Below are 15113 nucleotides of genomic sequence, written 5' to 3'. Positions count from 1 at the left end.
CCCTCCCCGGCCCGCCATATCGGCCCTGCGCCCCGCGCGCCCCCTGGCGGCGCCGCCGGCACACACAGAGGCGGGAAGGGCGGGGCCACGTGTTTATTGCCCGCCCCCGCTTTATTGCCCGTCCCCGGTCTGCAGCGCCGGTGTCCCGATCCCGCTGTCCCCGCGCCGGTGTCCCGATCCCGCTGTCCCCGCGCCGGTGTCCCGATCCCGCTGTCCCCGCGCCGGTGTCCCGATCCCGCTGTCCCAGCGCCGGTTTCTCGATCCCGCTGTCCCAGCGCCGGTGTCCCGATACCCCTGTCCTGCTGTCCCCAGTCCCGATGTCCCACTCTCCCAGTCCCAGTGTCCTGATCCCACTGTCCTGTGTCCTGCTATCCCAGTCCCAGTGTCCCGCTGTCCCGGTGTCAGTGTCCCGATCCTGCTGTCCCTCTGTCCCAATGGCAGTGTCCTGATCCCGGTGTCCCACTGTCCCAGTCCCACTGCCCCAATCCTGGTGTCCCACTGTCCCAGTCCCCGTGTCCCACTGTCCCAGTCCCCATGTCCCAGTCCCAGTGTCCCACTGTCCCAGTCCCAGTGTCCCAGTCAGTGTCTCACTGTCTCAATCCCGGTGTCCCAGTCCCTGTGTCCCAGTCAGTGTCTCACTGTCTCAATCCCCATGTCCCAGTCCCAGTGTCCCACTGTCCCAGTCCCTGTGTCCCAGTGTCTCAATCCCGGTGTCCCACTGTCCCAGTCCCCGTGTCCCAGTCCCCATGTCCCAGTGTCTCAATCCCCGTGTCCCAGTCCCCCTGTCCCAGTCCCTCAATCCCGGTGTCCCACTGTCCCAGTCCCCGTGTCCCAGTGTCTCAATCCCCGTGTCCCAGTCCCCCTGTCCCAGTCACAGTGTCCCGGTCAGTGCAGCAGCAGGGCCCGCAGCAGGCTCGGGAAGTTGGGGGTGCCCCAGCCGGTGACAGGGTCCCAGGCGGGGCCGGCACAGAAGCCCTGGCCCTGCACAGTGCCATCCAGGCAGGACAAGTGGCAGCCCTGGGTGACCTGCAGGGACTGGCCTCAGTGCAGGTGCACAGGGACTCCCTGGGGCACAGGGACCCCTGGAAATCCAGCACAGAGACCCATCCAGCACTCCCTATGGCACAGGCCACCCCTCCCCAGGGTCTCCTCAGGGGACAGCACACCCCAAACAGTCAGAGCCACACAAGGAGACCTGCCCCATGAAGCTCAAGGGAGGCCCGTGGGGACCCTCCCCGGACACCCTTCCTGAGGAAAGGCCATAGGGACTCTCCTCCATCCCAGCAGGTCACTGCTGGCCCTGCCCCAAGCAGGGCTCTGAGAGAAAGAGGCCCAGGACAGACCCTCAGCACCCAGGACAGTCCCTTGGGGCATCCATGGCCCCCCAGCCCCCTGGATGGTGTGCCCAGCCCAGCCCCTTGGGACACCCATGACCCCCCCCAGCCTGTCCCCTGCCCTGCTCACATCATAGAAGGCAGTGCTGAGGCCCCGCTCCTGCAGCTGGTAGAGTGCGGGGTTGAGGAAGCCAAGGGGTGGCAGCCCCCGCTGCAGTCGCCGGTCATTGATCAGTGCCACCATGCCCGCCACCACCGGTGTGGATGCCTGCGGAACACCACGCTCAGCCCACGGCCCCCGGGCTGCGGGGCGGCGGGGGACGGGCTCTTACCGAGGTCCCCGACACCCAGGGCAGCGGGATGCGGTTCGTCACCACCCAGTAGTTGTCAGAGAGCGCGGCCAGGTCGGGGTATGCGCGGCCACTGCTGTTGTAGTATGAGCTGGGCGGTAGCTTCGAGGCCGAGCGCAGGAAACGCCCGACGGCAGCAGCCTGGGGACAGCACAGGCTGTCAGTGCCCAACCACGGCCTTCATCCCCCATCAGGGCTTTCATCCCCTACCATGGCCCATTGTCACGCACACCACAGCCCCTGGTCACTCCCAAGTCCGTTATCCCCCACCAGGCCCCCCATAGCCCCAGGCAGCCCAGCCGTGCAGGTGACCCTCACCTGATACCCAGGCATGGGAAAGATGTTGCTGAAGCCGCCCCCACTGATGTAATCTGTCACCTCCTCCGTCACCAGAAACGGGTTCTTGAAGGACGTGCCGCCCACAGTGGTGATATAGGGGCTGAGGAGACAGGGGGGCACCATGGGTGGCCACATGGCTGCCTGGGCCTCAGCGGCCCCCTCTGCCTCTCCTGCTACCACAACCTTGCCCCACAATCCCAACACCCCCCCAGGAGCTGCAGAGGTCCCAGACCTGGGGTCTGCAAGTGTCCCCAGGCCCTGGTGGGGACCCTCAGGTGATCCCCGGGGGGCTCAAACCCCACAGGGACTGAGGCCACCACTGCCCCTGCACCCAGCTCCCTCCCTCACCCACCTGGAGGCCGGGAAGCTGGGCCGGAACGTGTGGTTCCCACTGTGCACCCGCCGGCACCCAGCGCCGTCATCACCTGCCGACAAACAGAGGGAGAAGGGACAGGTGACCGTGGTGCCCCAGCCACCCCTCAGCCTGAGATCCCCAGAGGGACTCCTGCAGCCACACTCAACACTGAGGCCATGCCGGGCTCGGTCACACCTGAGGCGAACAGGATGGTGAGGCCACGCGCTGCCGCCTTCATGAATTCAGCGTTGACGCGCTCCATGTAGGCGAGGGACAGGCTGTCCTCGTCGTCCCCGTAGCTGACCGAGTGCACCCACGGCACCGTTGACATGTTGCTGAGCAGCAGCAGCCAGGCCAGGAAAGGCTCCTGGCTCTCGTGCCGTCCTGCAACGACAGCAAGGCAGGGACACAGGGACAGTTACCCTGACACCAGGGGTGGGGGACAGCGCAGTGGGCCCTGTCTCAGCAGCACCGCCAGCACCGGGGGCTGAAAACCCCCCAGCTCCTGCCTACAGGGCACGAACTCACAGCACAGCCAGCCTGGAGCTCCATGAGCTCATTCTGGGGCCAGTCACCATGGATGGCATCAGGCTCCAGCTTGACCCACAGGGTTGCCGAGAGGGTCTCCCTGAACCCCAGGGCAGGGGCCTACATGCCCCCTTCTCTGAGCCTCTGTCACAGGGCTGCAGCCACCTGGTCAGGTGTGGATCCAGCAGGGCCTCGGCCCCTCCCGTGGCAGCGTGTCCCAGTGCTGTGACACACATGCCACCTCCACACATTCCACCTGCACATGCCCTGGTCCCTCCCTGCCCCCCAGCCCTCTCCATCCGGAGGGGAGCAGAGGCCCAGCCACTCCCACTCACTCTCAGTCACCCACTTCACTGTCCCCACGCCCTTCCCACAGCAGTAATTGTGTGGGGGCAGCAGGAGGGACAGTGCCAGGCTGCTGTCACTGTCAGGAACAGGGACAGTGTCCCTGGGGCACTTGCCGCCTGCTCAGCCAGTTCCTGATCTGGGACAGGGACACTGCCCCCAGCACTGTGCCCTGTTTGTGTTTGTGCAGGCTGTTTGGCAATCTGTTTTCCCAAATTCCCTCACTCTCCCTGCTCCACTGGGAGACTCATGGGCAAGAGCTCAGCTCCGTCCCCAGCGAGGCCAGGAAATCCTATGGTTGTGCCCTCTTCCACAAGAGTGAAGCGGGGCAATTGCTCTGCATGGTGCTGGTGAGGCAACAGCTGCTCCGGGATACTCTGGATGCTGAAGGTTCACACAGTTCAAAGCCAATACACAAATCAAGGGTGATTCCCCTAGAAGCTGGGAATCCAGTGTCAGCTCTGACTTCGGGAGGCAGCTGGGAAGGCACCTGGGGCTGTACTGCAACCAGGTGTATCTGCACAGCCCTGCAAGCTCTTCTCTTGCCCCTCGGGGTTCTCTCCTCACCCCTCTGGATGTTCTGTCCCCCACCTTGGGGCTCTCCTCTTGCCCCTTCAGGCATTCCCCTTCCCCTTCAGGTGTTCCCCCACCCTTCAGGGATCCCCCCCCAGGTACCTGCATTGCTGAAGACCCAGGTGGAGACGTTGGCACCCGTGCTCATGATGTACTCCACATCCAGGCTGGCCTCCAGCCCGGCCTTGCCATGGCCCTGGCGCCCCACCACGCGGTCCACTTGTGTGCGGTGGGCGAAGCTGCTGCCAAAGAGCTGCATGAACTCAGCCAGGTCAGCCTGGTGGAAGTACTGCTCCAGGAACTGCACAACGTGAAGAAACAGACTGGTTTGTCTTGAAAAATACGGTAAGATTTGGATCCTGACTTCGAAAGTTGCCCAGCACAAGTCTGTGCTACACCAGGTACTCCCAGCAGCTGCCAAGGGACCTCCACTGTCTCAGGACCCCCGAGCAGCACCAATCCACAGGACTGCCCCAGCACACAGACCTCCAATCTGGGCAGCTCTGTTACCTGTGCACAAGCCTGGCTGTTGTTGTGCAGGAGCCCCACGTCCCCCCCTGTCATGTTGTATCTCTGGCGCAGGACGGCCGGTGTCACACCCAGGTGGAACAATGCTCCCGCCGACCCCACGTGCTTCCTGGTCTCGGTTCTGTTGACCATGCGCTCCACGGGGAACCGATGCATCCCACCCACTGCAGTGGGACCAGAGGGACAATCAGGGCACAGAGCCCAAGGAGGGTAGAACACAATCTCTAGGCTCCCCCATCACCTTCCACAGCCCCTGGGCTCCCCCGCCACCATACCCGTGTCCACACAGGCTGGCCAGGAGCAGGTCTCAGGGAGCCCAGCCCTGAGAACCCCCTCGCATGGGTTCTAGTGGCCATCCCATGCAGGGGGCAAGGGCTGCTGAGCCATGGCTGCGGGGAGGCTGAGGGGGCTCCTGGGGGCTGGGGCTGCACCACAGCCTCATCTCCCACAAGTGGAACATACCAAAGTCCAGGTGCTCCGCCAGCTCCGCGGGAACAGCGTAGGGCAGTGGGGACCGCACCAGGCTGCGCTGGCCCTGCACGTACCGGTGGAACTCGGCCCCGGGGAGCAGGAGCTCAGCCATGCTGCAACACAGGGCCAGTCACCATGGGATGGGACACAGGGCCAGCCACCACGGGATGGGACACAGGGCCAGCCACCACGGGATGGGACACAGGGCCAGTCACCACGGGATGGGACACAGGGCCAGTCACCACGGGATGGGACACAGGGCCAGTCACCACGGGACCACCAGAGCAGGTCCAAGCCCTCGGCGCTCACCTCGCAGGCAGCTGACACTCCAGGAAGTCAAGGGTGGTGACACTCTGGCAGTCCTCCACTCCATGGCTTTGCAGCCACTTCAGCACTGTCATCAGCGTGACTGGGGATGGCTGCACCAAGTCCCGGACCTGCTCCAGGGACAGGTATTGCCCTGGGAGGCACAGAGGGCTCAGACCCCCACACAGGCCCAGGGGACCTGGGGGGCTCAGGCACGTGGCTGTTACCGTATTGGGGGGACTGGGGGTCCGAGACGGCCTCGACGAGGCGGGCGAGGTGGGCGATGCCACGTTGCCGCAGGGCGAAGGTCAGCTGCACCGGCTGTCCGGGGTCCACGCGGCCGGCGTGGGCCCAACCAGGGGGCACGCTGAGGAGGGGACGGTGAGCGAGGGTGGCAACAGTGCCCCGTCCCGTTCCACCTCACCCCACACCTACCGAAACGGCTGGTCCCGCTCCAGCTTCAGCGCCAGCCCCGCGGCACAGCTCCAGGCGGCCGCACACAGCACCAGCACAGCGGGGATCCCCCGACACCTGCAACGGGCTCAGGGGAGCGCGGGCACCGACACGGCCCCGGGAAACCGGGACGGACCAGGCACTGACTGACCCCCGAGAACCCATCACCGGGGAGCCTCCCCCCTGAGCCCTCCGAGCCCCCCTGACCGGAGAGCCCCCTCCCTGAGCCCTCTGGGCCCCCATGACCCCCGTAACCCCCGGGCTGGGGAGCCCTGTCTGAACCCCCCGAGTCCCAACACCGGGGAGCCCGTCTGAACCCCCGCTCTCCATTCCTCCCTTCACCGGGGAGCCCCGTTTGACCGCCCAGGTCCCCGTCACCGCCAGCACCGAGGAGCCCCGCCTGACCCTGCCCGGGGCCCATTCCTCCCATCACCGGAGAGCCCCGGGGGATCCCCCGGCCCGGGAATCCCTCACTCCCGTTACCCCCGCGCCATCCCGGTCACGTGAGAGCGCGTGACTCCCGACCACGTGGGGACACCAAAACAGCGCTCACGTGACCAGCCGGTCACGTGGTGGGCGGGCCAGCAGCACCGGGATGGGGATCCTGGATCCAGGCCCAGAGCTCCGGGCCCAGACCCAGCCCATCCTCCTGGCCGCTTGCCAGCGTGCCCCGGGCACGGTCCCCACGGAGAGGCCCCCCCTCGCCGGCGGCCTGGAGAGGAGGCCCGGCCGCGGCACCGGCCCCTGTTCCCGTCCCTGTCCCGGGCGCCTCCCGGGGTGAGGCGCGGCCGTTCCCACGGCGGGACGGGGAATGCGGCCCAGGGTCCATGTCGGGGTTCAGGGCTGGTGGGGGCGCAGAGGTCCCGTGCAGGCACAGCCTGGGCTGGGCAGTGGCTAGGTACGGCCCGCGGGGCAGCGGGAGCCGAGGCCGCACTGCGTGTCCGGGCCTCACGGGCCGCCAGCTGCCCTGCACCCCGCGGGCACGGGGGCGCCGGTGCTCCCGGGGCTCGGCCAGGCGGGGGCGCGGGGCTGGGAGGCCAGGGGAGCAGTGCTCGTGTTCCTGCTCGGCCGGGGGCTGCAGGACGGCAGCCGGGCCACACGCCGCACTCCGCCGCTCCGGCAGTGCCTAGCTGTGTTCCCATTTCTGCGGAGCCGAGTCCAGGCCAGGAAGAGACGGACAATGGGAAAACCGCCTGCCTGGCCCCGGCTGCCCCGCGCCAGGGGTGTCCGCCTTCGTGCTCCCGCCGACCCGGCCCCGTCCCAGCCGCAGGGCGGGACCGGCAGCTCCGGCGCTGGTCGGGGACCGGGGCTGCACCCCCCCGCCGTGTCCAGGTGGTCCCAGCTTGGAGGTGGACTCTAAGTGGGATGGGATTTGCAGGAGATCATGTCTCGGACCCGTCTGGCCGGCCGGGATTAGGGCGCCCAGACAGAGCTAATCACGCTAACGAGCATCTGCTGCCGGTCTGGAGCCCGGAGGGCCAGGGAGCCCCGGTGTTCCGCGGAGCCTTGGCTGGAGCTTCATTCGCCCCGGCACGCTCGTATGCTGTTCCCGCAGACGGGGCCAGGTGTGTCCCTGCTCTGGGCAGCCGGGTTTTCCCGAGGCCAAGAACGCCGGGCGAGGACAGTAGCACCGAGGGCATCCTGCTGGTCCCGGCCCCGGTGTGCCCCCGCAGGGAGATGGAACGGGTCAGGATGGGGGATAAAGGAGCAGAAGGGCCTCAGGAACATAGGGAGGGGAGCTCTCCCCGGCTCACACTCACCTTCACGTTGAGAGGGGACCCGTCGGAGCATGGGGACGGCAGCTGCTGTCCCGGCCCCGTCAGAGCAGGAGGACATGAACTGCCCCCCACCCCCAGCACTGTCGGAGACGGGTGGGACACGCTACCGGGGGACGAGACTTGCAGAGAAGCTTGGGGCTGTGCAGGACTTGCTATGGGGTGTTGGGAACTGAGAGCTGAGTACAAAGACGGAGCAGGGTGGTTTGGGGAGCAGAAAAAAAAAAAAAAAAAGGAAAGCAGGGAAAGTAGGATGGAAGCAACTGGTCACATGTAGGTGTTTAATGGTCAACGTGTGGGCTTGGCCACGTCCCACACCCGACAGCTGCACAGCTGCTTCCAGTTCTAAGACTCTAGGACTGTTTCCCAGGTTTGGGGGGGACTGTTGGGGGGTAGTGTATAGAGCCAGGTCATGGGGTCTGGAGATGAGTGGAGAACTGCTAGTGTGTCTGTCATCCAACAGGGCTCAGCTGAGCTGAAGCTATTGGGCAGACTGGTGGGATCACTAGGATCCTGTGTGTGCTGGTGTCTGTGATGGGGCTGTGGCCTCACGGGCTCATATGTCCAGGTGTCTGCAGGGGGAATCCTGGGAACGTGAGGCACCCATTTGGGCAGATGGCGTGTCCAAGCCCAGCTGCTACAGCTGCAGCTCTGGGTCCCTGCACAACCCTGCCCACAGCCTCACCGCAGCAGGGGCAGCGGGACCGTCTGGGCCTGCCCACGAGGGACCAGCTGTGTGCACACGCAGTCACGTCTCGCACAGCTGTGTTTGTGTGTGTCCACGGGGACACATGATCAGCCTCGCTGCTGGACAGCCCCGGGCCGCAGCCTCACCGGCCTGTCAGAGAAGGGACTTTGCAGGATGCAGCCATGGACACGGGTGCCAGAGCCCAGCCAGGCCTGTGGCCCACGGCACATTGCCAGCAGCTGAGCCACATGCTGAACCCCCTGTGGCACAGGTCTGCCCTCCCCTGCCAGCCCTGCAAGGACGCAGTGCCAGCCCAGCACGAGCAGCAGGGATAGGGCTGTGTCTCTACAAACACGTGTGGTTTATTAAGGCATTTTTTGAGAAGTTGGCACTTGGGTCCAGGCTGTGCCGGGCGGCCCCTGCGTGGCCGCGGGCAGCGCCGGTACATGCAGCTCCGCGAGACATGATACAAAAGGTACAAACGAGTAAAAACAGGAATCGTAGTACAATGTGTAAAAATAAATAACTGGGGGCTCAGTGAGCCCAGCCCAAAACGGGGGGCGTGTGTCTGACCCTTCCATGTGGTGTGCAGGGTGACCTGTCTGTGTCCTTGTCCCAGATGTGCAGTGGGAGCTGGGCTGTGTGGGTAGCCTGGGCAGAGCAGGGCTGGGGGGCACAGGGCACCTCCAGAGTGCTCCTGCAGGGGCTCAGGAGCACAAGACACCCCCAGAGTGCTCTCACAGGGCCCAGGGAGCACAACATGTTCCCACAGTGCTCTTGAGCAGGACAAAGGGGATGTGGGTGCCCATCCCAAGTGCCTCTGTGGGCTGTCCCTGCACCAAGGCAGAAGTGTCCTCCCCTTCTAGAGCCCCTCAGGTCCCTGTGGATCCCAGGCAGGGTGGACATGACCCTGTGCCCCATTAGTGCCCCCGTCACTGGTACAGATCCCTCTCCCTTGTCACTGTGACCCACTGTGCATTGGGACTGGGGTGCAATACTGAGGGACCTCCACGGTGTAGGGACCCCCACAGCACAAGGGAGATGGGGGACTGATAATGACAAATGGGGCTGCAGCCACAGATGGTTCTTGTGGGAAATAAGGGGAACAGGCAACATCTTTGGGGCTGGGGCTACAGCCACCGCATGCATGTGCTAGGTCTGGGGAAAGTGTGGTGGGAGGAAGCTTCCCTCAGCCCCTGCTCAGGTGTGGGGTGTCCTCTCTGACCCCCAAACATGCTCATGCCCAGACTGGCTGTGAACTAGGGGCTCCCCATGCCCTGATCCGGCCCTCGCTCTGCACCCACAGCTGTGTGGGGGTCACAGCCTTGGGGCGCAGCAGGGCCACAGTGGCAGAATCCCCAGCCACACTGCCAGGGCTCCTGACTCGTGGCTGTTCCCTGTGAGCAGCTGTGGGCTCAGGGTAAGCTCCAGTGAGGGCTGAGCCTGGTGTGAGTGTGACACCGGCTCCATGGCCGGCTGTGTGTGGGAGGGGATAGGGACCGGCCCCATCACAGAGGGCTCTGTCCCGTGCTCACAACATGCATGACAGGGGTGCAGAGCAGTCCTGCACAGGGGGCTGGGCCAGGAGCACCTGCCCACATTCTGGGCAGGTGACCCAGACCGTCCCAGAGAGCAGTCACGCGACAAGGCCCCAGGGGAATCCAGCTGCTCAGTGTCCCACTGCGACTGTAAGAGAACACACTGGCTGCCACCACACCAGCTTCAGGCCATGTGGCTTTTTGGGGTACCCCCTCTTACTTGGGTCCCTGCAGCTGCAGGCTGCCTGCCAGGCTGGGGTGGATGGGGGTCACAGCAGCCATCGCTGCTGCTCCTGGGGCTGGGTGTCCCCATCACCTCTCACAGCTCTGCCAGCCCCACTGCACTGCCCATGTCTGGACACAGACACTGTCCCTGCCTGGAATCCCCACCTAGAGAGGCACCTGGCCCAGGGAACAGGGCTCCCACACTGAGCAGGGCACCCGCCTCCCTCCCTGGGACCCCAGGAACAGCTCCCTGCAGCTCTGGGCCAGAGATCCCCTGGAAGCATCACCTGAACTGTGGGTGGTGGAAGGGCTGGAGAGACCTCAAAGGGTCCCCTGTCCCTGCCCAGCCATGGACAGGCAGCAGGACACTGGCACTGCCTTCTCCGTCTGCCATATCCAGCTGTGGGGTGGGCGTCCCCAGGTCAGAAGGCAGGTTCAGCCCCCTGTCCCTGCAGGCAGCACAGACAGATGTGCAGGCAGCATCCTTGGCCTGGGGCATTGCCCCCAGCTGTGATGCATCATCCCCCTGCCCTGGGAGATCACCCCCAGCTGCGGGGCATCATCCCTCTGCCCTAGGGCATCACCACCAGTGCTGGGGCACCAATCCCCCTGCTCTGGGAGCTCCTAGGGAAGGGGCAGCAGGGACAGTGCAGGTGCATCCTGCATCTGGGCTGCTGCATGGCCCTGGGGCTGGGGAGGGGAGGGTCTGCAGTCCCTGGCCCAGCAGCCCTCTGCTCCCAGCCACTCCCAGAGAACTGAGTACCATGACACACCATCCTGCCTGGCGCCGATCCAAGACACTGTGAGCAGCACATGGACCACCGCCCCAGGGTGCCAGCACTGGGGTCAGCAGTCCATAGGGCACCAGCCAGCGTGGGGTCTGCCAGACCACAGGGACAGGGGCCACAACCACAAAGGACACAGGCACCCACAGCCCCCTCGGCTCAGGCCAGGTGTAGTGCTGGGAGCAGAGGAGCACCCACGTGAGCAGCCCTGGGCCGGGTCCTGCTCCAGCCCCATGGCTCCAGGCTGGGGCAGAGGAGTCCAGGAGCCCAGCTCTAAATCCTGAGCTCGGCCTCCTCGGGGGGCTCCAGCGAGTGCTCGGTGCTGATGGTGGAGGCCGACGGCCCCTGCGAGATGCCAAAGGGCGAGACCACGGGGGAGCGGGCGGCCAGCGGGGACAGCGACGGGGAGAAGCTGGGCGACATGGCCGAGGACGAAATGGAGCCCTCGTGGCTGATGGGCGAGCGGCGCAGGGAGGATGGGTGTGGGAAGGTCCTGCCCGGCGGCGGCTTGGGGGGCACGGACTTGGCACCCGGGTGGGCCACCGAGGTGATGAGGGGTGGGGGGTCAATGCGGGGCTTGGGCTCTGCCTTGGGCTTGGCCTGGAAGGGCTTGCGCAGGGAGCTCTCATCCTTGAGGCGGGCGATCTCTGTGAAGACGCTGGCCAGCGGCTGGAACTGGGGGCACCAGTTCAGCAGGTAATCCCAGTTGTAGCTGCCACGGAGCTCCTCGTCACTGGCCACGATGGCGGTGAGTGAGCCGTCCACAGAGGGCTTGCCATCCTCTGGGAAGGCATAGTCCTGGGGCTGTGAGGAGACACTGAGGCCACAGCGGACACCCAGGAAGGCGCTGCCCCCCCCATCTTCACGGTACAGCTGCAAGGGTGGCCCCGGCAGCAGCAGCCCAGAGCCCTTCTTGCTCTTGAACCACTGGGTGCTCTCCAACGCAGCCGGCTCACAGGAGATGTCGGAGAGCTGGTCAGCATCCTGCTGGATGCCGGAGTCAGGGCCACGGGCAGCAATGTGCTCCTGCATGGAGGCCGTGATGCTGGCCACGCGTGGGTACTCGTTGATCATCCGGATCTCATCGTCCTCAGCGGCTTCAGCAGAGCCGCGGCCGCTGGAGTGGGAGGGGTCCAGTGAGCCACCTCGTGTGTAGGGCCCTGCTGGCTCAGCCCCATACCCCGGCAGTGCCTGGTGGTAGATGTGCTCAGCCCCAGGCAGCGCCGGCTCCTCACGGCCTAGTTTCTGCAGGGACCCGCTCTGCGTGTGGGCTAGCACCCCTTCCCCCTCCGCCTTCTTGTGGCCCCGGCGCTGCCGGGAGCGCACCAGCGCCAGCACGATAGCCACGGCAGCCAGCACCACCACAACACCCAGCGAGGCAGCCACAGCCACCAGCAGCAGGTTGAGGTCGGGTGCCAGGCCAAAGGAGGTGTGCGTGACGTCGATGGTGACTTGTGCGGAGGCCGCGCGGGAGGTGGGCAGGGGACTGCGTGCCTGCACCTCCAGGTTCATCTCCCGTGGCTCCCTCTTGGCGCGCCCTGCCCCGGCCTGGGGCTGGCTGTCCACGCGCAGGTAGATGATGCCTGTAGTCTGGTTGATGGCAAAGTAGGGCGAGGGCTTTGCTAGGGCATACAGCACGACCCCATCAGCCCCCTCATCCTCATCCGTGGCCAGCACACGCCCAATGCTCTGCCCTTTGCGTGCACCCTCAGGCACCTCAAAGTTGAAGGAGGGGCTCAGGAAAATGGGATCATACTCATCCTCCCCCGTCACCAGCACCCGCACGGTCACGGTGGCCGAGGCGTTGCCAGCGTCAGTGGCCCGAACCAGAAGCTGGAAGGCTTTGGCTCGCTCGTAGTCAAAGGTGAGGCGGGAGCGCAGCTCCCCGGAGCTCCTGTTGACAGCGAAGGCATCTCGGCCATCCCCCGTGGCGGGGTCCCCCACCGCCTGCTCCAGAACCGTGTATTGCAGCTCCCCAAAAGCGCCGGTGTCGGCGTCGACGGCGCGCAGTGTGGTGACCAGCGTGCCGGGTGGCAGGTTCTCCCGGATGCTGGCGCTCAGCACCTCTACTGGGAAGTATGGCTTGTTGTCATTGATATCTTTCACCTCGATGGCCACAGGAACCAGCGCGAAGTGCCCGCCTGGTGTGTCCGTGGCCCGCACCACCAGTGTGTGCACGGTCTGGGCCTCCCGATCCAGTGGCCGCACCAGGCTCAAGGCCCCCGTGCTCTCATGCAGCTGGAACAGCCCATGCTGGTTGCCCGAGCTGATGGTGTAGTGTACGCGGCCCCGCGGCCCCGAGTCAGCATCGTGGGCTGCCACACGCAGCAGCTCGGTGCCGGGCGGCGCGGCCTCGCTGACGGCCGCGCGGTACTCAGCCCGGGCAAACACGGGCGGGTTGTCGTTGACGTCGCGCACAGTGATGAGCACGGGCACGGTGGCGCTGCGCTGTGGCAGGCCCCGGTCTGAGGCCGCCACGGTCAGGTTGTACACCGGGATGGTCTCGAAGTCCAGAGCCTCCACGAGCACCAGGGCTCCCTGTGTACGGAGCTGCCCCTCGGCCCAGGCCACCCGGCTCTCCACCTGGAAGGCGTTGCCACCGTTCCCACTGACGATGGTGTAGTCGAAGCCAGCATTCTCCCGGGAGAGGTCAGCATCACCTGCCTCCAGTGTCAGCACAGTGGTGCCCGGGCGCAGGTCCTCAGGGACGCTGGTGTTGTAACGTGGCTCCTGGAAGCGGGGGCTGTGGTCATTCACATCCAGCACCTGGAGCTGCACTGTGGCCCAGGATGAGAGGCTGGGGGAGCCGTGGTCATGGGCCTCCACCACCAGATCCAGGGTGGGCTGGCTGGCATCAAACTCCATCTGCCGGGTGGTGAAGAGCGTCCCTGTGGGGCACAAAGCCAGGGTCAGCATGGGGCCAGCAGGAGCTGGGACTGATGTTGGGGTATCGGCAGGAGAAGCAGGTGTTGGGACACTGCGGCAGGAGCATTTGATGGCCATCACGATGTGTCTGCCTCACCAGCCACCCCAGAAAGTGATGTGGTGAGGGGCTGAGCAGGGCCAGCAGGGGGGCACCCCCTTCCACAGGCATCCCCAGAGTAACCCATGAGAGAAGCCCACAGAGCGCCAACCTCACCCACCATTGCTGGGGTCGATGGCGACATCAGGGCTGGGCACAGCCAGGTGGAAGGTGACATTCCCGTTGCTCCCCGAGTCAGGGTCAGTTGCGCTCACGGTGAGGATGATGCTGCCAGCAGGTGTGTGCTCTGGCAGCAGCACCTGAAGAGGAGGAAACCTCAGTCGGTGTCTGCTACCAGCTGCCCAGAGCCCCCAGCAGGGCTGGGAGGGGGTCTGGGGTTGGTCAGGCAGCCACAGCCAAGGTGGCCCAGCACTCCACTGGCCAGGACAGCCACAACCAAGGGGTCTGTGCTCCTTCAAGCATCCCTGGGGCTCCCCAGCCCCTTGCCTGGGCTCCAGAGCTGCAGTACACACTGCCTGAGACAGCCTTCATCAGGGGCCTGCCCATGGGATCCCAGGTCTCACCACAAATATTTGTCCAGGCTGTGGCCCATCTCTCAGCCGCTCTGGCCTCCCCTCTGTGCCCATCCATTCCAGCTGGACCCTCTGCAACCAGCTGTGCCCCTTGCGGGGGCCGGTCCCAGGGTCACCTGCGTGGTGTCAGCCCCTTCTACACTACAGCACGAGGAGTGTCAGGGTGTGGTTGGGAGTCAGGAAGCGGGGCCAGGAGGGGCTCAGACCTATCCTCTGTGCAGGTGACCAGGCAGGAGTTGCAGAGGGCTCATGCAGGATGGCCCGCACTGCCTGGCACACCTGGCGCACATTACCTGATAGAAACTCTGGGTGAAGGTGGGCGCGTTGTCATTCACGTCCTCCACGAGGACAGTGAGGTTGGCCTCGGTCTCGTGGCGTGTGTCGGAGGCACGCAGGGTGAGAGTGTAGCGGCTGCGCTGCTCGTGGTCCAGCGGCCCCGTCAGGGCGATGCGGCCCCCGTAGCGCAGCACCCCGAAGGTGCCCACCGCATCCCCCTCCAGCAGCAGTGTGTAGGAGAGTGCGGGGCCTGAGTCCACGTCATTCCCAGTCAGCTGGGCTATCTGGGTGCCCAGCAGCGTGTCTGTGGGGAGCAGAGGTGTGAGCGAGCAGCCCCATCACTGTGGAGCACACGGGGCTCACCTGGTGGGAAACTAGTTCATTCCAGAGCCTGAGCACCAGAGAGGAGGGGAGATACCATGGAAGAGGGAGATGCTAGGGCCAAGGGGAAGGTCTTGGGAGCTTGGCAGGGCCAGTGGAGGTTGGCACAGGCACAGGGTACTCTGGCTGAGGACTGTGAACAGGCAGGGCCAGTGTCTGCAGCCAGAGCTGTGGCAGCAGAGCAGGGGCCTGGGCTGGGTTTGGAATTCAGATAGGTCCCTCAGGACACAGCTACACCACAGGGGTTGTGACAGAGAGCTTGGGCCCTCAGCAAGAGAGTCATTGTGACACAGCCCAGTCTGACTGGG

The 15113-nt window shown here is 65.4% G+C and overlaps 2 protein-coding genes across 2 annotated transcripts in view; both read right to left on the bottom strand.

Moving 5' to 3' along the window:
* Positions 1 to 831: 831 nt before the first annotated feature.
* LOC114069900 (tripeptidyl-peptidase 1-like) lies at positions 832 to 6091 on the bottom strand. Its single transcript, XM_027907011.1, has 13 exons — positions 6066 to 6091; positions 5565 to 5660; positions 5357 to 5496; positions 5133 to 5283; positions 4815 to 4936; positions 4335 to 4516; positions 3927 to 4125; positions 2574 to 2762; positions 2376 to 2448; positions 2003 to 2123; positions 1667 to 1825; positions 1465 to 1602; positions 832 to 1026 (listed from the first exon to the last, which is right to left on the bottom strand). Exons 1-13 carry the CDS (start codon positions 6074 to 6076, stop codon positions 886 to 888), a joined length of 1722 nt encoding a protein of 573 aa, XP_027762812.1. The 5' UTR covers positions 6077 to 6091; the 3' UTR covers positions 832 to 885.
* A 2306-nt stretch (positions 6092 to 8397) lies between these two features.
* DCHS1 (dachsous cadherin-related 1) overlaps positions 8398 to 15113 on the bottom strand; it is a 42597-nt gene continuing 35881 nt past the window's right edge. Inside the window, exons 19-21 of the mRNA XM_027907020.1 lie at positions 14442 to 14728; positions 13737 to 13875; positions 8398 to 13481 (exon numbers count right to left, since the gene is read on the bottom strand). Of these exons, the coding sequence (XP_027762821.1) occupies positions 10867 to 13481; positions 13737 to 13875; positions 14442 to 14728 (3041 nt within the window). The 3' untranslated portion in view covers positions 8398 to 10866. The remainder of the gene's footprint in view (positions 13482 to 13736; positions 13876 to 14441; positions 14729 to 15113) is intronic.

This window comes from Empidonax traillii, unplaced genomic scaffold, assembly GCF_003031625.1.
Source record: "Empidonax traillii isolate 1590-97213 ecotype Southwest subspecies unplaced genomic scaffold, ASM303162v1 scaffold1392:size131462, whole genome shotgun sequence".
Lineage (NCBI taxonomy): Eukaryota > Metazoa > Chordata > Aves > Passeriformes > Tyrannidae > Empidonax > Empidonax traillii.
Note: the sequence above shows the minus strand (reverse complement) of the source record. Positions and strands in the feature narration are given on the sequence as shown.